Source organism: Equus caballus, chromosome 22, assembly GCF_041296265.1.
Source record: "Equus caballus isolate H_3958 breed thoroughbred chromosome 22, TB-T2T, whole genome shotgun sequence".
NCBI classification, from domain to species: Eukaryota; Metazoa; Chordata; class Mammalia; order Perissodactyla; family Equidae; genus Equus; species Equus caballus.
Genome location: NC_091705.1, coordinates 3,127,817 through 3,153,144, shown reverse-complemented (window position 1 = coordinate 3,153,144; position 25,328 = coordinate 3,127,817). Strand labels below are relative to the sequence as shown.

Genomic DNA, 25,328 nt, shown 5'->3' with positions numbered 1-25,328 from the left:
TGTTTTTCAGAGTTTATTAGGAGAGGTGCACAGAACAACGCACAAAGGAGGACACACCTGCTACTTCCTGAGGCCAGCCGGAGATGCTCTCTGTCCCTGGAGCTCTGAGGAGCCAGGCACAGCTCACGGGTGCCCGCTGCCTCCCCCCCCACCACCACACCTGGGCAACTTTCACGCCTGGGATGAAAATAAACCCCGCATGGAAACCCACGGTTCCAGAATTGGTGGAACACATTTCAAATACACATATTTAAAAATACCTACATTCTCATTTGGCGTTCAAGAGTGATTACTGACATTTACGATCGCATCTAATATCACAGAACAAGGCTTTACATACAATCTAACTCAAGCTTGAGCCACATATGCAAAAAGAACTTCAGCCCAGGGTAAGAGCAGGCAAAGTCTGCTGCAGGGAAGGGCTGCCTCCTCGCAGAAAAGAGGAACACTGCGAGAAGGGAATGCCAGAGTTCTTCCTTAAATACACGGGCATTATCGCCAAGAACAGACCGAAACACAATTCATCTTTAAAAAGCACTTCAGCAAGTATTACTTCTGGAATCTGAAAGGAATAAGGTACTGGATTATTGAACACGTGGAGAATTTCGATTACTGCCCTCTTTGTTTTTGGGTGACCAACGCCACAAACCATGCAGATGTAAGCAGTGGGCTTTGCAGCCAGATAGGGACAGCTGTTTTCAGGGGTCGTGTCTCAGATTCCCATGCTAAAGCTATTGTTTAAGGAGATGGAAACGTGTAGGGGACATTACACCATTCTGCAGCTGCTAGAAAGCAATGCTTTCCTGTTTTCCTGATTTAGACAATGGAGAAGCCAAGAAGAAAAATAATAGGAAAAGGCTTTCCTATATCTGCTTTAAAAAACTGTGTTATTTTGAATTCAGTACATGTTTTTGTCAAATCTCATCTCTGTTCTCTTAGTTTTCACAGAAATATTTGTGAGAAAGAGGGTTGGAATGAAAGTAGCTAATTGTCAAATCCATATTCTCCAAAGAGAAGATGTTTGTGATAAAACTCCAGGTCCCATCACAAGATGCTCAAACAGGGGCTCACGATCAGAAGGTACGAGAACAGCAACACGCACGCGTGTGCTGCAGAGAGAAACTCATTCCTGACTCAGCGCCTCCTGCACAATACACAGGAGCACACACACATACAGGTTCTTTATTCCACTGTTCGCCTGGTCAAGGGAAAGAGGTTGGGGGAGCCTTTCTGAAGGGTTGCTGGTCTGCCATTGAATAACACTAGGGCGAGAGACAGCCCCACGAGACCTGGCAGTGGCTGCAGCCTGCATTCCTCCATCCTCACCTCAGAACCCAGTTAATTCACCCACTTAATGTGCCGGGGCAACGCCAGACGGACGTGGAGCACCACAACGTCACCATGACAATCAGGCGGGTGGGTCACCAAAAGCAACAGCAGCCGGGCTGCTTTTGCCTCGAGGTCATGCCATTGACCAGTGGTAGGTTCACCCTGCAAAGGGCGCTCATGAGTCCACCCATCCTGGGACATTTTCCGACAATTGCCCCACCCTTGGCTTTTACTCCTCAGCTTCCCCAAGGCAATTGCCCTCCTGCATCATGACTTCTCCAAATAATAACAAGAGAAAAGAGAGGGATTGCCCCTGAAATTCAGGAATGGGCAGAGTGGGCTTCCTGTTTAGGGAGACAGACATCCTCCCTTTAAATTATCTGCCCGGGGGATGGGAGGGGGGCAGTTTGTCTCAAATAGAGTTTTTCCACAAGTCTCCCAGAGTTATTGAACTATGGGAAATTCTTTTTGGATGAAAGTCTCCATTGTCTTTGAGCCTGCCACCAAGTGGAGCCTGCTCCCTGTCCCCAGCGCCCCCCTGTTCTGCTGCTCAGCATGTCAGGGACAGAACTGCACCGGGTCTGCCCCTGCCCAGCCCGGTGACGTGGTTGGAGGAGTCTGCACACGGCAGAGCCCACCTCTCCCGTGTTCCATCCCATCAATTTCTCTGGCTGTGTCACAGCCAAGCCACTTGGGGCCCCTCTGGATAAAGCGGAGGGTTTGTCGATGGCCATGTGGCCTGTGGACATTTGTCTATCCACTGCTGTGGCCCCTGAACTCCCCCAAAGCAAGGATTTGCATCCCTCAGACAAAATGGCAGTGGTCTTCAAAGGGAGAGCAAAGGCAGCATCTGTTTGAGGTCAGTGGTTTTCATCAGATGCACTGCCTGAGGTCATCCTGTTCAGGGATCTTGGCCACTGGTCAGCAATGGCTGTGAGAGAAGGTAGGGCTCATTCACCTGTGAAGGGGCTGACTTGCCAGAGGGGGTTTTGAGAAACTATTATTCATCAGCCCGTTTCTCCCCTTGTGGGTCCCACAGCAGGCATCCGCGGTCTCCCCAGTGTCAGGGACGGGGCTGCTTCTTCCCACGCACAGAAGAATTTGAACACAGAGACCAGAAAATGGGCTGGGCTGTAGAAGAAATGGAACACTGAAAACGGGAGGGCGTGTGGGTGCCCTCGGCCCATTCCAGGCCCACAAGAGGGCTTAGGGGAAGCCTAGGGCTGGCCTGGCTCCTCCGCCCCAGACGAGGAGGGTCAGGACTGGAAGGCCAGGGGAATGTTGCATCTGCATTCCTTTCGTGGAAGTGCAGGTACTGGTCAGCAACACATCCGGCCGCATCTTTAAATCATCTGAATGGCCACACACTTGGCTCCCATACAACAAACTGCCGACGGTCCTGTGGCCAGAGGAACTGCCTTTGTCTCCTCTGAGTGTTGAATATCAGTATTCTGAGTGAAAACTGAAGAATAGTAGGTGACTTTAAAAAGGCAGAAGTTCTGAACACCCCCCGTTAGGCCCCACAGAGCTTCCGTCTTTCCTCCTCCCACCTCGCCCCCTTCAGTTTTCCGTTTTCTTAAAAAAATCTGATCTATAGCATCTACATTTCTAAATTGGCAAAAGGATATTTATGCGGCTCTGAAGGCCCTGCACCTGGCGGCTGAGGCTCTGTCCACCCAGGGCGTGACCTCCGGGCAGATGCATTTCTAAGGCAAAACCAGAAAGAGCGGGTACCCTCGTTCTGAGAGGCAGTTTGCAATCTGAGAAGGAAGCCTGCTCGTTCTCTCTGTCCATTCTGCGAGGGCACAGCAGAAAGCTCCCAGGAGACCCGAGGCCTCCCGGCGCTGCTCAGCCGGCCCCCAGCAGCTCTGACCTCCAGGGAATCCCGGGCTGCTTTCCAGGGAGCCGGGCAGAACCGTGCGGGAGAGAGCGCTGTCGACCACACATGGTAAGGGGAATCTTTACAGGTGAGCACTTAAAAACGAGGATATAGATTAAAATTGCTTTGACTAGTTTTTGCAGTTGCAAAAGATTTTACTTCCTTTCTCTTTCTCTCTCCCTTCCCTCTCCCCCACTTTTCTAAGGACAGGAGAGAAAGGGGACTGAAGCAGCACTGGCTAGCCTCCCACATGACTGGTCCCTGACTTGGTGCGAGCTGCAGCCACGGAGCAGGATCGAGTTCTCAGGATGCAGTGTGGACTGTGAACTGTGCTAAAACGCCCCACGACGACAGCTCTCCACACTCAGCATGCGTCTCCCTCACACGTCCTTTAGTAACAGTCAGGACGAGAGACGTTGCAGTGCTTCCTCCCTCTCCCATCAGCGTCCGAATCCAGAGCAGCCTGCCACGGAGGCCGGCAGCAGGGCGGTGTCTTGGCTGCACTGGCTCAGAGACAGGCATCCTTGACTTTTTTCCTCGCGAGTGTTGGTCTCATTGATAGTCAAGTGAGAGCAACATCAGTGCACATAGATGCATCCATTCAAGGACTTCTGAAAGCAACCCCTTTCTCCAGCCCTTAGATGACTTGTTTTAAAAAATACTTTAAACTCACTTCATATAACTTTTCTCACATGTTTCAGACTTCACTTGCAAATAAACCCAAGACTATTAGAAACTTAAGAACTAGAAAATGCAATTTCTAAACTTCCTGCCTCCTCGCTACCCAAGCAGTTCAGTGGACTTCTAGTCATTCCGGAGGATTTCAATGACATCGAGCTCAGCAGGGCTTGTGATGGGAGAGCGTGTGAATCCAAACGTAGGGAGGTGCTTCCAGTCCTGAACTTGTTGCCTCTGGCCAGAAAAAGAGCTTCTTCTAGCATTAAACAACTAACTGACTTAGTCTCTGCTATACTAAGAGGGACAGACCCTTTTAGTCCTAAGTAGCATTAGCTGGCCGCTTTTTCGTTTGGGTGAACAAGTGGACAGAGAAGCAGCTTAAAGGGAGCCGTTAGCCCCGAATGATAACGCCCTGGGCCAGAATCAGTGAGAAAACAAAACCAGTCACATTTGGGTTGGAAAAGGGAGAGCGAGTGAGAATTGTTAATAGTCACATAATTCCCGCAGAGACATCCCAACCCACGGCTTCTGCGTCAGGAACGCCACACTCACGTAGAGAGCACCTGCACGCTCCGAGCGGCCGAGCTTTTCAGGAGAGGTGCACAGCTGTTGCTAAGATTCCAGGCCAGTCTTTCGGAAGAATGTGGCTCCCCCTTCCAACAGGGCGCGTGGGGCTCTGAGGACAGTGCTGCCGCCCGTCAGTGTCTCTAGGTTACCTCACCGTCAGCAGTCTGACCCCGGCGTCGGACTGTGGAAAACAAAAGGTGACACCACTGGGAGCTGCTGCCAGTTGCCGTGCACGTCTAGACCCGGGAGAGACCACGTGCACCTGCAATGCAGGCAGGGCTGCCGCGCTGGGAGAGCTTGAGGGAGCCTCCAGGTTGGCAGTGGCGTTGGGGTTTTGCTGTCCAGTGTGGATGGCGCCTGCCCCTTGCCCTCCGCCTGCTTTTTGCCTCAGTCACGGCCCTCCCGCTTCCCAGGCCCGCCCCCCGCCCCCTCCCCTGGCGACCTCAGGCCTCCTTTACCTGTACTGGTTCTCTGTGGCCCTGCTCTCAGCTCGCTCTGGGGCCCAGGAGTAGCTGTCTGTTGCACTCTGGGGCTTTTTCTCCTTCTTCTCCTCCCGCTTTGCTCTCCGCTTGCGATAAACCAGGAGCCCTAGAGCCAGAGCCAGCAAGAGCAGGATGGCCACCACGGTGCCCAGGATGTAGAATAAGAGCAGTTTTTGTCCGTCGGTGCCATCGTCGTTCTGTTTGGCCGCGAAGTCTCCACCCGTGGACTCCCTATGGCCAGTGCTGGCCGTGGGGTGATGGGTGCTGGGCTCCATCCAGACGCCAGGGGGCCCACTGGGGACCATCGTCTTGGGTGGGGTGGGGGTGATGGGAGCATTGGGTAGGAGGGAGGGGCCCCTCACAGTGGGAGCCACCTTGGAGGTGCCCTTGGGGTCCCTGGTGGGACTGGACGTTGAGGCAGAAGGCACAAGGTTCCCCTGTCTCTCACCCATGTCATCCCCCTGGTGAGGCCCAGCTGGTGGCCCCAGGGTTGTGGTGCCCATGATGCAGGAGACCCCATTGGGAGCCAGCTCCCAGCCTGGCAGGCAGCCGCAGCGGAAGGACCCCTGCATGTTGAAGCACAAGCTGTCGCAGAGGTGGCCCTCCGAGTCCTCACACTCGTCCACATCCTGGCACTGGGTGTCATCCTCACCTGCCAGGACAAAGCCCTCCTTGCAGGAGCAGTAGAACGAGCCGTCGGTATTGGTGCAGTCCTGGGCGCAGGGCGAGCGGCCTGGGGCACACTCGTCCACGTCCCGACAGGTTTCTTCTCCGGGGCCGCTAGGCTCGTAGCCCACCCAGCACTGGCAGTGGAAGCCCCCGGGGGTGTTGACACACTCCTGGGCACAGGGTGAGCCCTGGCACTCATCTACGTCCACGCAGTCCCGCTGAGTGGAGTCCAGCTGGTAGCCTTGGGGGCAGCGGCACAGGTAGCTTTTCCCGAGGGTCTCAGGGACGCATGTAGCCACCCCTCTGCACGGGCTGGAGCTGCAAGGGTTCCGGGAGGCGCAAGTCACCAGGTCGTCCAGCAGCCGGAACCCTGGCCGGCAGCCGCAGCGGAAGGAGCCATCTCCCCCCTCGAAGCAGTCCTGCTGGCAGCCCCCATTGTTGAAGTCGCAGCCGTACTTGGGGTTGACACAGAGGGGGCCCGAGCTGTCCCAGTCGAACACATCGGGGGCCTTCTCCTTGCACAGGAAGTAATGCCACTCACTCTCGTTCCTGTCCCCACAGGCCACATTGGCCATGGAGGCGAACGGCACGGCCTCCAAGGAGGAGCTGGTGGCCTGGAAGGGGGTGGTATAGTTCACCTGGCCTGGACCCCCCAGGGCCAGGGGCCGGCACATGCCTTTGAAGCTGAACTTGCACACGAAGCCCTCGATGTTGTTTACAGAAAAGCCGGGGTTCCCACAGGGGCCCTCGGCCCACTTGGGGAGGTGGCTGGCGAGGGGAGGCAGGGACAGGTCCAGCACCAGCGACACACAGCGCCTGAAGGTGCAGCTGTTCTTGGGCTCCTTGTACCAGTTGGCATAGGACGTGTTCTCCCCGCCGCCCACCCAGCTGAAGCCCCTCAGCGGCAGGGTGCTGTCCAAGCACTTGCCCTTCTCTCGCTGGAGCCCCATCCAGAACTTGCCCATCCGAGTTACCAGGGGCGCCTCCAGCTGGAGGAGCTGGGCCAGGGCTCGCTGGATGAGCCGGGCCTCCTCCTCAGTCTTCACCGTGGCCAGGTTACCCCCGTTCTTGCTGCAGTGAGATTGGGCCTCGGCCGCAGTCAGCTTGTCCCAGTGCGCCGTGTAGCAGGCGGTCCCCGCACAGACCACAGCCTTCCTCTCAGCCCCGGCACCCACCCTCGGTTGGCCCAGCAGCAGCAGCAGCAGCAGCAGCAGGCCGGCGGAGGTGGCCATGGTGGCCTCCCTGTCCCTCTTGGTGGGAGGCTAGAAGCCCGGCGGTGACCGTGGCGGCCCCAGCTGAGCCCCGAGGGGAGCTGAGGGCTCAGCAGCAGACGCTCCGGCACAGAGAAGGACACAAAGGCTGACGGCTTTTCACGTCCCCCTGACCCCAGGCGCATCCTGTGCTGTGGTGCTCCTTATATCTCACCGGAAACTGGGGCTTCCTGCAGTGAATAGTTTTCTGACTCCTGTTGCCTTCATCACGATTTTGTTGTTCATAAAAGGCAACAGGCAGCTTTGCCGGGTCCCCGGCTGAGCGCTGAGGAAACACGGCAGCGAGGGGAAGTCGTCAGGACGCAGAGACGCTGTCTGCTTGGTCTGGGCTCCATTCTCTCTCTGTGCATGAGGAAGCTCAGTGGCAGGCTAAAGAGTGAGTCGAGACTTTTGGGACCAGGAACTTGAAACAGCTCACTCAGTAACCCATAATAAAATTCCACTTGGGTTTGCAAACAACCAGAAGAGAAAAAAACATCCTCAGACTTGAGACATGAGGCCACGGATGGCTATAATTTTCAGCCTTTTTTAGAAGCAAACTGGATTTTCCTTTTGCCTATCTCACGTTCCTTTTGGCTTTGGGAGTCTTTTTTCTTTTATTCCCCTCATGGTGAACTTTAAATAGATAGGCAGTTTTTAAATAGGCACTGGGCCGTGGGAATGTCTGTTTCTAACACGATGCCAAGCTCCTTGAGAACATTAAAACAAATTGGGTGAAATTTGGCAGTTTTCAGGGTTTCACAGTGCAAATATTGTGCTGTGATGTGGCAGCGTCACAAAAAGCATCAGAAAGAAAAAATGAAAATGCTTCTGGCTCGTGGCCCTGGGCTTGCACGCCTGCCTCACTGGCTCAGGGTTCCCAGGAAGGGCCGGCGTTCTGGGCGCAGAAGGAGAACCCAAGCCATGCAGGCCAGCTTCAGCACAGCAGCTCACCAAAGGCCCCGGATCAAAGGGCTCTTTTCCTGCAATCAGACATGTTTTGCTCCTAGGGCTGTGTTTGGTTGGTTCCCCAAATTAGACCCTGAGACAAGGACTTGGGGCAAGTGAGAGGAACTGAAACAGTTTATTTTGGAAGCGAACTGAAAGAGGGAAGAGAGGAGCCAACATGGGGAGGCCCTGGGGCTCCTAGAGCGCCATTTCCAGGGCACTCTGGGAGACTCTGGCCACGTGTTAGCATCTTCCCAGCTGAGGAGAGGGGGCTGGGCCGTTCTCCTCCAGCTCCCCTCCTCCCTAGTGGTGGCAACTCCTTGGCGCTCTGGGCTGATGGTGAGGACCTGGTACACCAGAGGATACCCTCGAGTGGAGAACGACAGCGGCAGCTTTTGGGCATGGCACCAGCATGTGCAATGTTGGCTCTCCACAGAGACCTGAGTTAGGGTGTCATAGGGCTTAGGAACTCAGTGGCTTTCAGCCTCCACAAAGGATATGGTGCTCAACTCAGACTCCACGCAGGAGTGAAGGAAGGGCAGTGAGCCTGGAGCCTGAAGAGTTGGAGGGAGGGAAAGGCGGAGCCTTCTGAGACTGAACAATGAGGATTGGGGGCTCTGTTCTCAAATCCAGGGGGAAGCACTGAGGGGACGACATGCTGAGACCGCCGTGTAGAGGATTGCCTCCCGCTGTGGAGTGAGCAGCTGGCTGACAGACCCCGAGTGGTGTGGGGGGACCACTCAGCAGGCAACTGCAGGTTTCCAGGCACAGTTGAGGGCAGCGCAGACTGGGCTGGCCCCAGATGAGGGGAAGCAGATTCAGGAGGTGATGAGGATCCAGACCAGCCCTTCCTGCGCTGGCTGGAGCAGAGCTGAAGGACACAGGAGCTCCTCAGGAGGACTTCATGGCTTCCTGCTTTGCTACCAAGGGCTGGGGGCCCTTGAAGGCTGTGACCACTGCAGGTGGGGAAACAGGGCCTGGGCTGGAGAAGAATCAGACGGGGCTGCCTCTTGGGGATGAGAGTCTCCCTGGCCCCCTCATCTTGACTTGCCTCCTCAGGAATCTGAATTTGGCCCCAAAGCTGGTAAAGTAGGTGGGTTCAAGCAGACCTGGGAAGCCTGGTACCCTCAGCTCCAGGCCAGTGTAGCTGGACATACATTTAGGCTTGGCGAGGCTCAGTGTTGACCTCTGTTTGGGGGAAGCTGCATTTCTAAAGGTTTATTTATAGGCAGGGAACTTCTTCACATTGTAGAAAACGACTCCGACAGCGTGGGCCGTGGGCGCGTGCAGTCGGCCTGCACTCGTAGTGGGGGCCTTTCTCCTGGTTCACGCCATCCGTGCAGCCCAGAGCTGGATGCCTCAGTTAACCATTGTCATTGAGCAGGGTTCACCCCGAATGCCACGTGGTTGGTACTTAAGGACACAGGTTGAATGAGTGACTTGCAGCTTGTTAGCCGATTCTGACCCCCAGATCTTTGTCAGGCCATCTGCTTTTGCTGGCAGTTCGCCATCTCCCACAAGGGAACTTTCAACCTCAACTAGTATTCACTTAACCAAGTGTTTAGATCTTAAAGAAGAAAATGAACTGGGAAAGATGTGCGCTCAGTTTATTTATTTATGAACCCAGGAAGTGTTTGTAAAGCACCTGCTGTGAGAAAGGCCAAGTAAAGTGCAGGAACCCTGCCCCGGGAGTCATGGATTCTGCTTCGTCACTTCCAGTAACGTGCTTTACTCAGCCTCAGCTCTTCTTCCCCTCATCCGTAAGGAAGGATCTGGGAACAGGCCCCTGGGAGCCTCTCTTGCTCGAGCATCAGTGAACTCATGCTTCCCTCTCTCCTCTGGAACTGGGGAGAGCACAAGTGGGGAGACACGGGGACTGACTCCACTGAGCCCTTGCCACACGGCACAGGAGCCAAACCCGCTGTGTAAACCCTGCAGGGGCCATCTCCCCACTATCCACCCGAGTGTGGAAACACAGCGCAGTTTCTCCAGTGCTTACCAGGCTCCTTGTCCCCTACATCTGACTTCCACTCTGTCCCTCGGTCCTTCAGCCACTGCCTGCTGAGCTCAGCTGGGTTGCCTCACCTGGGACCCAGCAGCCGGCGGCCTCCAGCTCCAGGTCCCTTGCTGTCCTCTCCCATTCACAGAGGAGGGGGCAGGAGAGTGCCAGGCGCTGGGGCACGTGCCTGCGAGCTCGGCGGAAGGAGGAGGGCTTATGTTACTGGTGGCATTTGGCTGAGTTCTACCAAGTACTTACGATAGTTTGGATGCCAACTTTGAGGAAATGCTGAGGCTCACATCCTGAATTCTCCCTTGGATGATGACCCGCCACATTTTATTTAGCATGCAGACTTTATCAAACCTCTCCGCGGACTGAGAGTTAAAGAAGAGGAATGGCGGCCGGGAGGCTGGAGAGCTTTCCTCCGCAGACTTTCGGGGTGGGGGAAGGGGGGAGCCATCTCAAGTGTTCCAGAATCACCACAAGCCTGACAGCATGGCGTGTGCCCTGGGCCATAGCCCACCTGTCTACGTTCATTCCAGACTCCCAACGAGGACGCTGAGCTTTCTGTTTAAATTGCCTTAAAATTCGACTTCGTACGATGCTGAAGACGGCCCCTGCTGGTCTCTAGCACGGGGAGAGTTTAACCTCTCAGTTACTCTGGAGCACAGTGATTGGTTTCTGGGCCGTTCAGGAATCTGGCTTCTCTTTTTCTTTATATTCCGAACTAAAAATCGAATGAAAGGGGATCTGCAAAGCCACATTGTGTTTTTCCTGGCATACCTAATAGGTGCCCGATATATGTCAGCCAGTTCTCCCCCAGAAAATGGAGGTTTATTCGCTCACTCAACAAATGTCTATGACACTTCCTATGCACAGATTCTGTTTTCTGCACATGGAGCCAAAGGGGAGATGGGTTTTGGTACTTTGTGAACTTTGTACCAAACAGGTGGCATGAGGGACAAGAGCACAGCCCCTGAGGGAGAGTGACAGGAGCTAGGGGAAGCTGGCCGGCCACAGGGCTCAACAGTAGTTCTCTCGGTGGGTGAGGGCGTGTTCCAGAGGTGGCCAGGTAAGTAGGGGGTGCCAGGCTCTGAGGTGGCGGTCAGGGTTGCCAGAGAAGAGAAGTGATGCATTCCACAGAGTCTGCAGGAAATTTAAAACAATAATAAAACTGATTACAAGTTGGTCTTTTTTTTTATTACCTTGTTAATTTCACTAAATTCCACTAATTCTAAACAAAGTCAATGATAAAATTTGCCTCCCCCCAAAAAACTTGTTGGTCTAAATTCTAAAACAATTGTGATGGTCACTGTAGTTTTAGTAATGTGTATGCAGGCCTCAGGTCAGCACCTTTAAGTGACTTACCCTTTACTCAGCATTGTATTCTGTACCGTGGTCAGTTAGGAGACCTCACAGTTGCAGAGCTGGCCCCCCGCCCGCGGGGACCCCCGCTGCCCCACCGGGAGTTCAGGGCGGGCCATGCTCAGCTCCTGCGTGCACCACCCGGCAGAGCTGCAGTGCACAGGAAGCACAGAGGCCGCGAGGGAAAGGAGCAGAGGTCCAGGCACTCGGCCTGTCATTCTCTGAGAGCGCTTAGAGTTCTGTGTTGAAAGTTCAAAACAGGGGAACAGAGTGGGAGCTGTGAGACGCGATATTTTTATCAAGTAAGTGTAAATTTTAGTTCCTACACAAGGTATTTAAATGAATCTGAATAGCATATTTTTAAATTGAAGCTTCATCTTTTTTAATAGTTTGTTTTAAAACTAAAGAACAACTAAAGAAAAAATCATTGATACTGATTACAACGGTTCTTTCTGAAAGTAATTTCGTTGTACAGAGGTGTGAGGTGCTGCATGACCGTCCTGGGGTACAGAAATGCCAAGTGTGCAGCCCCATGGCCCAGCAGTTAAATTTCCCCCTCTCCACTTCGGTGGCCCGGGTTCACAGGTTTGGATCCTGGGTGCGGACCTACTCCACTCATTGGCCATGCTGTGGCGGCATCCCACACACAGAGTAGAGGAAGACTGGCACAGATGCTAGCTCAGGGCAAATCTTCCTCTCACACACACACACAAAATACCAGGCGTCCAAACCCTTACGAGGACTCACTTCTCCCAGGGGGTGGCTTGTGGATCTTCCAACTGTTCTGCATTGAAAGGATAGAACACATCTATCCTGAGTTCAAATCCCGCTCAATACTTACTAGCTGGGTGATCTTAGGCAAGCTGCTGAACCGCTCTGTTCATTGCTATGTGGCACAACACTGTGTGACTGTTTCCTCAACCGCAATAGGGAACAATGCAACTTCACGTCTTGTGGGGCTTTGTGAGGATTAAATGAGTTCATACCTGCGAAGCAGTCAGCAGAGCGCCTGGGAGGAGGTGCGAGTGACCATCACAACAGGAGGCTGAGGAGCTGAGACCACCTGACTGCCTCACAGCTGGACTTGGCATCGGCGGGCTGTGGGATTGGACTCAACCTCCTCACCTCCAGAGATCTGGGATCCTAGTCTGTCAAATGGGGAGGGTAGGAGTCATGACGCCATCACGCTGTCGTGAAGCTTCAGTTACAGGAGGCAACACATGTGGACGCTTCCCACGGGCGGGCACACAGCAGACCCTTAGTAGCCTGCGGTCTCTGTTCCTGTGCTGTTGGAAACAGAAAGGCGCCGCACCCGCCTCCCCCCGCCTGCACACCCAAGAATGAAAGGAGAGACCCCTACGACCTTTGCTGGAGACTTGGGCTGACCCAGCCTTCTGAGTCTTCTTCGGCTCCTCGGCCGGGTACACACTCCTCATAGAGCATTATTGATTTTTCCACGTTTCATAAATAGTCTCCTAACATAATTTATCACTCACAATATTTATAGAAAATTTGACTAGGCTGAGTGTTGTTTTTAAGGTGGACTTGTGCTCACCTGGCAACTGGCTTCCATGAGCAAAGATGCTCGTCAGCGTTCAGAAGGAGAGACCACGCCGAGGAACTGGCTGCCGCAGGGCGTGTTCACATGCTCCGTCTCCAGCCACAGCTCCCAGCTCGTGCGTGAAACTCGAGGTTGTAAATCATGCTGTCATGGCTGACCGGGGCGATTTGCAGGATCTGTTTGGCATTTACAACATTCTCGGTTGTTCCAATAAGTTGTCATAACAATTTAGCCCTATTTAGACAATGTAATTTTATAGAAACGCAAATGATCCATTTGGCCTCACGTGCCAAGATTGGATTCTCCATGAAATGAGCACAATAACACAACAGATGTTTGAAAAGAGGTCATGTAGTTGAAATAGATAGAATTTCATTGCCTTCAAGAAGCTGACTAGGGAATCGTGGAGATTTCTGGGAAGCATAGACTCTATTTGGAGAGGCAGATGTCTGAAGGACGCCCCGAGAACCCACAGGCGCCAGGACACTCGGGCGGGTGCTGCACGGCCCCTGACTGCGGGGGAGCCATGAGTCCTGCTCCAGGATCACGTGGGAAAGCTGGATCTCCACCTCACCTTCCCAGGGCGTGACTGCTGCCGTCGCCTTGCCTGGCCTCTGTTGGCGTCCCCAAACTGGAGTGACTTAGTACAAACGGAAATAACAATTCCCACCCCCTGTAGTTATGGTCGTTAGTCAAAATGGGACACTTACTAGCCATGTGACTTTGGGCAAGTGTCCTTCCTCTCTGGGCCTCAGTTTGCTAATGTGTGAATGCTATCATGCCCCGCAGAGGCATACAGATCAAATGAGATGATTTAGGAAAGTGCTGGCACAGTCAGTGCCTCATCGACAGCTGCCATGATCAGCCGCGTGATACAGTCTCCTGTGTAGTAGGAAACAGCGCTTACGGTTTTGATTATCATTTTTGCCCTAGCTGATTCTTGGGGAGCCGCCAAGAACACCCCAGAGGGAGGAAATGTCTAGTGTGCCCTGCGTCAGTGCCACAGAACCCTCCCAAAGATCCAGAGGTGGAACAATGCCCAAAGGCACTGCCCTGGCCACCAGAGAAGGGCTTACAGGTGACGAGAGGGAGAGGACCCAGCGAGAGCAGAGACGATGGTGGCACTGCCACAGATGTCCCTAATCCAGGAACCCAGGCAGATGTGTAGGGCATGGGGTGATGCGTGTGTGTTTTCAAAGCTGGCACTGTGACCTGGGATCGCAGCATCCGGGTCTAGCTCGAAGCTTGCAACACTGTATTCTCCATCGGTGGTGCATCTTTGTGCCAATCCATCACCACTGCCATGGGAGTCACAAGTTGCTGTGGGCGTCTAAGGCCTGCCGGCTCTGTCCAGGGCCTGGGGTTGCTCCTCTGCGAGGTCACTGACCCCTTCAGAGGCCGGACCCTGCTGGCTGAGGTGAGATCGAGGAGGCCAGCAGGTGCACTCCATTCTAACCGTCACTCAAACGGTGCCATGAGGATGTGCCAGCCCAGCCCACGGGTGCAGGTCCACAGGTCAGAGGTGGGCCTGTCTCCCTCAGAGGTGAGCCAGGAACTTGCCTGCAGGCTCTGGAGCATTCGGATCTGTCTGTCAAGTGCTGGGTTTTCCATTCTTCGGGGTGGGGGTGGTTATGGAGCTCCCTGAGTGCCCTGGGGGCACCCAGAGTCTGAGTCACCTTGGCCATCCCACAGAAAATGGGGTCCTCCCTGCCACGCTGAAGATCAAGGCGGGAGGTCAGACTCCCTCCCACCCCCACGGTTCTAGATGAAGACACCCTGTGAGTTCTCTCACACCTGGTCCAAGCTCTGTGACTTCAGGTGAGTTACTCAACTCTCCTGTGCCCTGTTTCCATGTGTGAAAGCCCAGTGCGACTCCCTGACCATTTCCACACAGTGGGAGGAGGCGAGGGCACCGGGGGCCAGACCACGAGGGAGTAAAGCAAGACACACCTGGCCGCCCCGCATCCATTGCCTCCATCACGGCACTTACCCCGCAAACAGAGAAGAGCTCCCTTTTGTGACATATCATCGAGAATGGGCTGACTGCATTTGGTTCAGTGCAGTCATTTGGAAGATAAACCTGATTGCTTTTTTATATCCCTTTTCTTGAAAAGAACAAAGACTTGCCTTTTCACAAGCTGCTTTGTTTCTCTCAGTCTCCACCCCTCAGGAAGAGGGAAGGCTGTAAGGAGAGGAAACCGAGCAAAGAGGATGGCGTAGGGACACAGCTGTCCCATAGCCCCAGGGCCAGAGAGAGCCCCCAGGTCCCACAGGCAGGTTGGGCGGGGCTGCGCCTGATGTCTGGGGGTCTGCTCTGGGCACAGTGACAGAAAGGAGTCCTTCTTAATTAGGCATTCCAACCTGGCGGGATTCCCCTAGGCAAGAAGGCGCGAGAAACCCAAACACCAGCGCCCAGTCCTGTTGAGAGCAACAAGAGCCAGAGTAAAGGTGGCCACTGTGTGAGAGGCCCCACGTCTCAATTTCTGGAAGGTTCTGCTAATACGGCTGCCCATTCCTGGGCTCATTTGTCTGATTTTATTTCACCAGTGGCTAAGCTTCATCACCTTGTTTTATTTCCCCTGAGTGTTCTGGATTATGTCTAGTTTCCAGCTGAAACTGTGACTCACGCTGTCCACGCCCTGTGGTCTCCAGCATTTCAAGGGAAACAGGCCTCTTTGCGGGAAACATTCCTGTCTACTTCCTCTGAGCCCCCTGGTTTGCTCATCTCCCTTTTCCAGTTCTTTCTAAAAGTTGGAAGTGACCAGACCCTCAATTCTGGGAGAATATGAGTGCTCTCGGCCTCTACTGTAGTAATGTGGTCTCTCTCAAGCTGGGGCCACTCCTGGTCCGTGAACTCAGGTCACGGCAACTTCTAGACATGGGCTTCTTCCTCTGAGTGAGAAGTGTGACTCAGGTGGAAGCTGGCTCTTGGACATTTTCTGTTAGACCTGCATGTTGTTCTTAAAATTTTGACTTAATTGTCAACATTTAAGAAGTGTGAAATTTTACATAAAGACCTGGATTCCTGGTTTCCCCTGAAAAATCAAAGTGTGTAGCAATGCTGGCACCATTCCAACACGGCAGTCAGTGGCCACACCAGCCCCTCATGGGTGCCGCCATGCTGGCTCCTGCAGCCCCGGGGGCCTCGACTTGACTAAACATCAACGCAGAGCCCAGCTGCCTTCCGTCTAAAGCTCTGATGGTTCTTCAGCTAAAAGTCACCCCCAGTCTATCCAGAGTTCTGTGTGCACGGCCCTCTGTGTGAAGTGGGTGGCAGGGAGTCGTTCTAATTATAACATCTTTTGAATCCTCCATGCCTCTCCAATAGATGCCTTCTCTTCTTCATGAGAGAAGCTCAATTGTGTATCTGTTGGCAATAAGCTTTGGGAGATGCTGGGAGACTCCCTTACCCATGGGTAAACCTGGAGAGGTCTCAGCCAGTGATGGCGTGCACATCGCCCTGGCTGGCACCTGATCAGGGCCGACATGTGACGCACACTACTGGTGTGGCGTGAGGGAAAGTGCTGGGCGCTTCGGGGACATTCCCCTTGCCCTCCAATAGAGAGGTGAGAAACCGTCATCCATCCTCTGAACGATCCTCTGGGTGCTGGTTCTCGAAGCCACTGAGTCAGGACAAGCTGGCATGCTTGGAAAGGTGGAGCAGAAAGAGGGAAGGAGCTGGGCCCTCAAAGGCCTCACTGACCTGCTGACTCAGCCGGCCCTGAGATCGCTCCCCTGAGACTTCGCACGTGAAATTATTAGCACTTTACGTTGTTTGAACAACTTACACTTTGGCTGTTACTTGCAGCTGAAAGTGTTCTTTCCAGACTTTTGAGTCCTAAAGATTTTAGTCCATGGGACATGAGTGACTCAGAGGCCTTTCCAGCCCTTCCTGGCTCTGTAGGGCTTTGGTCTGTGTGCCAACTCAAATTCCCACACAACACTTCTAGGGGCCAAACTCTGCTCCCCACACGCATATTGGAAGAGAGAAAAGTCTTCCACTTGGGCTCTTTCTGGTGGAAGAGCAGGCCTCCCCGGCAGGCGCTGACACGAGGGAGGCGGCTGAGCCGAGGAGGAGGCAGCAGACGGAAGGGCAAGACACCAGGCCACTTCAGGTTCCAACGTGCAGAAGCCACTTCAGACCTAGACCGGAGCAGGCTGCATCCTTTGTCTGTTCAGGATAAAACAGGACATGTCACATCACGCAGAGCACAGGCAGCTCCACATGGCTTCCTAAGAAAGGGCAAGCCGGAAGCCCCCGGCTTCTTACCTGAGTAATTCAGCAAGTGCTCATTGTTTCTTCTATCTCTTGATTTTGAAGAAGTGATTTTGGTGTGTCAATAGTTCATCTCTGAGCACCCTCCCCCCAAATTATGGTTTAAAGTGGTGACCAATTTGCAGGACTTAGGTCGTCACCTTGCAAAACCATCTGGTTCCACAGAATTGAATGAAATAAACATGTTTCCATTCAACCCAAAGTTTCAGGTTACTGTGTTGGAGGTGCAGAACCCCAGCAGTTTCCTTTATTAGGAAACCGCATGACTCAGTGTATCAATATAGCATCATAAAGGATGTGGGAAACCTGCTCCGATTGAAGTTTACTGTTCATTTCTTCTCCCTGTAACGCAGCAACCTGAGTCTTACAGACACACAGCAAGAGTAGACATGTGACTGGACGCCCTCCTCGGGCCTGGGAAGGCTGTCAGCAGGAGGCAGGCAGGCCTAGCTTCACCGGGGCCCTGCTTGCACTTGCAAGATGCTGGCCTGTCTGCCTCCAGGACAGCGCGTCCCTGGCCCCAGCAATGCTGGTCTCTCCTCCCAGCACTCCTCCGGCCACAGCCAGGCTCTCACTGGTGCGCACGATCACCTCAGTTTTCCCACCGTCTCACTTCTCTCCTTTCTGCTTCTCTGATGCCCCAAAGCTGCCTTCACAAAGGTCCCCTCTGATCTCCACGGGTGAATATACGGCCCCTGTCAGTCCTCAGTTACTCAACCTTCAGCCATCCCTTCTGGAATCCTCTCAGCAAGCACACCAGGCAGTCCACGTACCCCGAGTTCTTCCTGCCTCCCTGATGGTCATCCTCCTCAGGGCTCGCTTCTGGGCCCCTCACAGACCTATGGATGTGTGTTCCCATCTTAGACCCGTCCTTTCTGCTCTAAACCCCAGTAACCCAGCCACACATTTCTCACCTTGCCAGCTAAAGTTGCCAAGACCAAAATTGCACTCACTTTCTGCCCCACCTGCTGTGCACCCAGTTGTCCTGGAAGCACAGCAGGGCATCCTAACCTCACACCTCCCCAGACCTCTAACAGATGATCTGTCATCAAGCCCTAACTAGTCCTCTTTCTGCCTGCCCGGCTGTTCCTGTGCCTCATCTCCACCACTTCTCCCTGCGCTGCTCCCCAGGCCTGCTACAGGGAGGAGGTGATCAGTAACTTTGGTTGAATGGCTCCACAAATCCCACAAAGGAGAAGTCTGGAGGGAGAGGATCAGACAGGGAAGTGGCAGTCAGCTGAGAAATCAACATTTACGATGTGCATGACGACTTGACGAGGTATTCACGTTTCAGGAAGAACTATGTTCACTTTAAAACAATGGAGGAAGGTTTGCTGGTGGCCCTGGACCCCAGCACCAGGTTTGCTGTCTGCAGGTCCTCCATTCATGAAAGTGACAGAGGTAGAATTCAGGCTGCTTAGTGCTGGTCTCCCCACAGCTGGCCAGACCCCTCCTCTCTGCTCCAAGCACCTTTCTCCACCTCCCCCATCCACCAGGATGGCGTGTGCATCCTCCAGGGCACGTGAGGGACTCCTTGCCGTCCGTGGCGTGGTTTCCTCCTCTTGTTAACCTCAGGGGTCTTAGATTTCTCAGGTAGGGTTGACACTCAGATATTATTTTCAAGACCCACCACTGAGTATTCCTTCTTGACTTTCTTCCTCTTAATGTGTCTTTTTACAAAACATTAAAGCCTGCTTTCTGAGCTGTGCTGCAAAATGCTTTCAGAAGAATACCAGCAATGCAGAGGTAGTCATGAGGATGCGGGGAGAGTGGAACAGTGAGAAGAAGGCAACCTGGTCATGCTTGGGCCTCAGGAGCCATCAAGTCGCCCCGACATGGGGGCCAGCCCCGCAGCCAAGTGGTTAAGTTCTTGGGCTCTACTTCGGCGGCCCAGGGTTTGCCGGTTCAGATCCTGGGCATGGACCTAGCACAGACCTAGGACGGCTCGTCAGGCCATGCTGAGGCAGCGTCCCACATAGCACAACCAGAAGGACCTACAACTATAATGTACAACTATGTACGAGGGGGCTTTGGGGAGAAGAAGAAAGAGAGAGAGAGAAAAAAAAGGAAGATTGGCAACAGATGTTAGCTCAGGAGCTAATCTTGAAAAAAACAAAAAAAAGACGCCCTGACTTGGAGCAAAGTCTCTCTGATGTGCAGTGTTCAGCTTGAATATTCTTACCTCCAAAGGCAGGAAGGGCGGTGCAGAAACGAGATGCATCCCCAAGGCTGCCAGTGAATCTGCATCAGGAAGCAGGCAGGGCTAGAGACCCGCAAAGACGACCTCGCCCGGCTCCTGCGGCCACACTGGGTGTGGTTTTCATTCCCAGTCACACCTGAGAATAACTCTGGCAACGTGACGAATCTCAGTGCCAAGTCCTGGCCTGGACCCAGTAAGCCAGACTCGCTGTGGGTAAGGCCTGGGCTGGGTGTTCTCGTCCACACACACACACACACCCAGCGTTGAGAAGCACAGGGCCTGGAATATTCTGAGGACCCAACACACACTCACTGAACAGAGCTGCATTCTCCCCTCAGAGAGAACATAACTGCACCTGCTGCAGAAGCTCCTTTCCCGCAAGCTTGCATTTGCCTGATAGCCGTGTGAGTGCTATGTGCAGAGCCCTGAGGCTGAGCCCCAGGACCTCCTGAGCACAGCGCACATCCCTGGTAACTGGGAATTCAGAAAGTACTTTCCCTCATCTTCCTAACCTGCAAGGCAGGTCCTTCCACGATCACATGCTGAGACAATAGCGATCCTCTCTAAGCTGGGCTGCCATGCACAAGACCAGATCTGGAGGAGTGATGGAGGAGCCAGGAATGATGGAGTAACAAGGAGTGATAGAGGAGCCTGGATTCTAAGCTAGATCTGAGGGTGGGTGAGTGGGGACACATGGATGAGCATCCACCAAGGGTGCTTTATTAAGCATGATGAGCCACGGGTCAATGGAGACTACCAGGAAAGGGCATCCACACCCAGAGTCCTTCGCCTGAGACTCTGCGGTACTAATTCCATGTTCACACAATAACCTGTACACAAATGTCTGTAGCAGATTTATACATAATGGCCCCGAACCAGTAACAACCCAAATATCCTTCACCTGGTGAATGGTTAAATAAACTGGTCCATGAATACCATGAATACTACCCAGTAGTAAAAAGGTAAGAGCTCCTTACACCCACATCAATCTCCAGAGACTATGCTGAGTGGAAAAAGCCGGTCCCAATGGTTACCTCCTATATGATTCCATTTATATAATAATCTTGAAATGATGAAGTTATAGCAATGAGCAACAGATTTTTGGTTGCCAGGGCTTAAAGTGGGGGTGGGGTGGGAGGCAAGTGTGTGTGGCTACAAAAGGACAACAGGAGGAATCCTGGTGGCGCTGGAAATGCTTTGCATCTTTACTACATAATGCCAACATCCCAGTTGTGATATTGTATTATGGTTCTGCAAGGTGTTGCCATTGGGGATGCTAGATAAAGCGACATGGGATCTCTCTGTGTTACTATTTCTCATAAACTATAGGTTCATCAACAATGATCTCAAGATAAAAAGTTTAAAAACAGGAGAGGGTCTTGGTCACAAGTTTATTCACACGTTGCCTAAGCGCTAGATGGAAGCTGCTCATTCTTGGCTGCAGGGAAGCCAAACTCATCCACGTGGGCCTGCCAACACCAGCCCAGGGTCTTAGGAACCAAGGCCAGTGTCAGCCCCACGGCGCCCCAAGGCTGTGGTCTTTGATAGGACCAGAGCTGCAGGCCCTGGGTATGGTGGGGACCAGCCCTGTGCATAGGAATTGCAGGAAGCCACCAAACGGGGCTGTGAGGGCCACTGCAAACCCGAGTGGACAACATTGCCCCCACTATTCTGAGAAGATGCCTCAATTGTCTGCACAACAGCCACTCCTCTGCAGGCACTGTGAAGAAGGATCCGTTAAAGTGTTAACACATTGTAGAGACAAAATAATTCAACTGTCATTACAACATCAGGGGTCGCAAGCATTTTCCATAAAGGGCCAATTTGTAAATATTTTCAGCTTTCAGCCATATGGACTCTGTTTCAACTACTTAGCTCTGTCTTTGTAGCTCGAAAGCAGTCACAGACAATACGGAAACAAATAGGTGCGGCTGTGTTCCAACGAAACTTTATTTACAAAACCAGGCAGTGGACTGGATTTGGCCAGTGGGCCACGGTTCGTCGACCGCCCGCTTACATTCACATGATGTTTTTGCGTTTGCACATCATGTCCTCCCCAGCCACCACCAGTGGGGCATGGATACTGCTTAGCAAGCTCAGCAGTGGACCTCTCTAACAGGAGAGAAGCCTGGGATGGCCGAGGGCCAGATGGGGCCTCCGGACCCGGGAAGGAAAGTCAAAGGCCAGCTCAGACGCCCCACACTGTCGGGGACCCGTAGAGTGGGGCCGGAAGAAGCCAAGAGTGGGTCACGGTGCTTTATCCACCAGCAGACAATGGTGAAGAAGGGCTGTCTCTGTCCATCGCACCAGCTAAGGACAGTGTATTCACACTGATTCCCACCTACACTGATGCCTGGGGTCATGGGTCAGGAGAGGAAAATGCTTGACAGGGGCAAGAAACCCAGGTCTCCCCGCAGCCCTGGCCCCCCCTGGCTGTGTGAGCTCAGAGGGCTCGCTTCCCACTCGGGGTTCCAGAAAACAGGAGTGGATTGGAAGACCCCTCCCTGAGTGCCACTGTCCTTCAAGCCACGCAAAGTCTGCTTTCATCATGACCCAGCGATATTCTCCATCCACCCCCGGAGATTCCTGAAGGTGAGCATAGATACTCACTGCAGTGCGAATGCCAGTTATTGCTTTCATACCTGGTTTTCTCCAAAAATCTTCTTCCCAGCTCAGGCCTACATCCGGGTAGAAGGCCCCTGGAGAAAACAGTAGAACTTACAAACCATCTTGGGTATTAAGTTCCTTAGTAAAGCAGACAAAGACCTTGGAAAATGACTCAAATGCCGGGAAGGAAGTTTAAAAAAAAAAAAGGAGCTCATTTAAAGCAAGAACAAAAAATAATGAAAGGCGAGCTAGAATAACAAGGGAAGCACATGACATCAGCACCGCTTTCCTATCAGGGATGCCAGCCCCCACGCAGAGGAGCTCGGCGAATTTGCAGGGTAGGTGGGGTGGCATGGGTGGGGACACTTTCTGGGAAGGTGGAACAGGTAATTTCAGAGGAAGTGCCCTGTTATCTCTAACTTGTCATTGAAGTGCAGCCATCCGTAGGAAGGAGCACGTTTCGTGACTTGACAGTTGAGTTTTCACCTGCTGAGCTCACTCCTGAAACTAGCTCCCAGATCAAGGAGCAGAACCTCCCGGTGCCCTGGAAGCCCTGGCCCCCTTCAAAGCCTGCCGAGGGTGACACCCTGCACTCTGACAGCAGGTGATCCATTGGGGCGATTTCACCAGCGGAATCCCGCGGGCTGTGCGCATGTGTGTGGCTTCTTTCACCCAGCGTCGCATTTGTGAGATTCAACCCTGTTGCACACAGTTGTGGATGGTTCGTCTACCTCTCCTTGCTGAGTGTCCCACTGTGTGAATGTGCCACAATTTTGAAATCCATTCTGCTATCGATGAGATTTGAGTGGTTTCCAGGTCTAGTTGCGTGTGACTTGGGGAGGTGAAGCCTCCGCCACCACACGTCCTCCGTCTGAGCTCTGTGACACGCGTCCCACAGAGGCGTGTGGTTGGTGCCGCCTTGCTCCCTGTGCTCTCCTTGGCAAGGCAGGCTCCCCGGGGAGGGGCCGGTGAAGTGATCTGCTCCCTGCCGCGCGGTGCTCCAGGGCCTTTCCCTCCAGCAGAAGGCAGAGCGACAGGCAACAGGCACGGGTTTGGGCTCTTCAGTGCCACTCACCGGCATCTGAAGACCTCGCTAAGCCATAGAGGTCTGAGAAAATAGACCGTGCTGACTTCAAGGAGCTCCCAGACAAGAAAATCAAAGCAGGGCTTGATAGACCTACGAACAGAAAATGTGACCGGGGTCTGGGGGAGGGTGGGAAGGAGGCAAGGCAGAGAAAGCCTCGGGGACCTCAGATCTGACCTAGGTTTTAAAGGATAATGTGGTCGCTGACCAGGCCCAAGGTGAGCCTAGACACCCAGCTTATTCAGGACGAGAAACCATGTGGATGGTTTAGGAAGCCAGGCCCCATCTTTGGAGTAGAAATGGGGGTGGAACCAGGAAACCCATCCAGATGCCCGTGCAGGCGCTGTAGGGGGCACAGCTGCGGGCGAGGAGCACTGCCAGGCGCTACCCATGGGCACGTCCTTCCCGAGGGGTGGGGCGGGTACTCTGAGGGGCTGCTGCCACAGCCTCCAGCTCAGGACCCGCTACCTCACTGCCCTGCGTGTGCTTCACCAGTCTTTCACCTGTTCAGTGGCTGTTCCTGCCATTTTCTCTCCTTCCTGGAAGCTGCTCACCTGCCCTGTGACCCAAGAAGCTTGTCTTCTCACCTGCAGGAGCACTGAGACAAATGGAGGATACTCTAGAAGCGGTCCCTCCGCCCAGGTCCAAGCAGAGGAGCCAATGACTCGGTTTCCTGTGAGCTCACTTTGGCGTGGCCCAGAGGACAAAGGCATCTGGAGGGCCTTTCCCTAGGCGCTGGCCGCTGGTGGCTTCTGTTGATCGGGGCCTCCTGGCCCCACCAGCTTACGCTGGGCTCCTTCAGGGCCGCCTTTCTCGGACAGCGTGGAGTCCTGCAGGCAACTGGTGGCAACTGCTAGTGGCCATGTGTTTCCACACATTTTCTGGAAAATTACCAAGTATTAAAAATTGGATCTGAACATATGTATGTGATTGGGAATTCCAGCAGAATTCAGGAGGATACGATGAAATTCGTTCCCCTCCTCCTCCGGAGCCGCAGGCTTCCTCTCAGAGGCTCCCATGGGGAAGACTTCCCAGCTTTCTCTTCAAGTATAAACATACCCATATATGTGCACTCCTGTGCTCGCACTTTGTCACTTAGAAATATGTCTTGGAGATTGTCCCTTATCGGCCCCGACAGCTCTGGCACTTTTTTCAAGCCAGCATTCAATGATCTAGTCATAGCACATTCCTTTAACCAGACCCTGTGAACTGCTTTTTTGGGAGGGGCAAGGGAGGGTGTCGTTTTTCTATTGAGATTTTGATGTTTTTCTTACTGAAATGTAATACATATCCATAAAGTTATCTCTTGTGAGGGACTGTGTGTGTGCATGTGTGTGTGTGCGCATACTCTTTTCTCAGTTCGTCATTTGCCTTTTGACTTCATTTATGGTATTGTTTTATTTACAGAAAATGCCAACTGTTATCTAATTAAATATTTTTACCCATGTCCTTTATGACTTCTGATTTTGCATTTTGCTTTTCTTATCTCACACCCATAAAAAAACTCTTCCACGTTTTCAATAGTTTTACAGTTTTACTTTCTACTTAAAATTTTTTGTTACTTCTAGAATATGTTTTGATTGACGGGGTGAGTTACAGATCCAATAATGTTATTCCAGCAGGTTATCCAGTTGCCTATTTTCATTTAATGGCCACATCTTCTTGCTCTATTGATTTTAAATGTCATCTTTCTTGTAAACTAAATCCTGATATTATTTGCTCTATCTCTGTACTCAATTCTCATCGTTGGCCTGTGTGTCTGTTCATACACCAACGCTGGCCACATTGTTTACGCCTATACAGCTTAGAATATTTCAGTCCATCTGAACTTTATGTAACTGAATCTCCTCTTGATCTGAATTTCCCCGGCTATTTATTTACCTCATTCTTCCTCTTTTGTAAGAACTTCCCATAGATAAAAATCAGCTTATCCAGTTGAAACCAAACTATCTTTCTATTTTCTTTCAGACAACCATAAACACACAAATGAATTAGGGAAGAGTTTCAAGTTTATAAAATGAAGTTTTTCCATCCCAGAATGGAGAACATCTCTCCACATAGTCATAATATTAATTTTTTTTCTCTTTGGTGTTTTACGTTTTTGTCACAAGGAACATGCACTTTTTTTGTTTACTCTTTTTTTTTTAATTTTTTTATTGCTCTAATAAATGGAATAGTTTTTCCATTTTATTTTCTAGCTGGTTTTGGTTTTTATGAAGTTACTGATTTTCTCAAATTAAATTTGTAACCATGCACCTGACTGATCTGCTCATCATTTCTAATAATTTTTCAGTTGATTCTCTTTGTTCTTTCACATATAATACATTCCATGTGCAAACCCTGATAATTAAACCTTCTCTCTTACATTTTGAACTCAGTATTTCTCCTCTGGTTAATTGCTCTAAATAGCACTTCAACAATGTAATCTGATGTG

At 52.5% G+C, this 25,328-nt stretch overlaps 1 protein-coding gene across 1 annotated transcript; it reads right to left on the bottom strand.

Moving 5' to 3' along the window:
- CD93 (CD93 molecule) lies at positions 1-19,374 on the bottom strand. The gene is made up of 5 exons (XM_001488842.5): positions 19,186-19,374; positions 12,722-12,903; positions 12,153-12,314; positions 4,912-10,947; positions 1-4,634 (listed from the first exon to the last, which is right to left on the bottom strand). The coding sequence occupies exons 4-5, from the start codon at positions 6,834-6,836 to the stop codon at positions 4,610-4,612; spliced, it is 1,950 nt and encodes a 649-aa protein (XP_001488892.2). The 5' UTR covers positions 6,837-10,947; positions 12,153-12,314; positions 12,722-12,903; positions 19,186-19,374; the 3' UTR covers positions 1-4,609.
- Between the last annotated feature and the right edge of the window lie 5,954 nt (positions 19,375-25,328).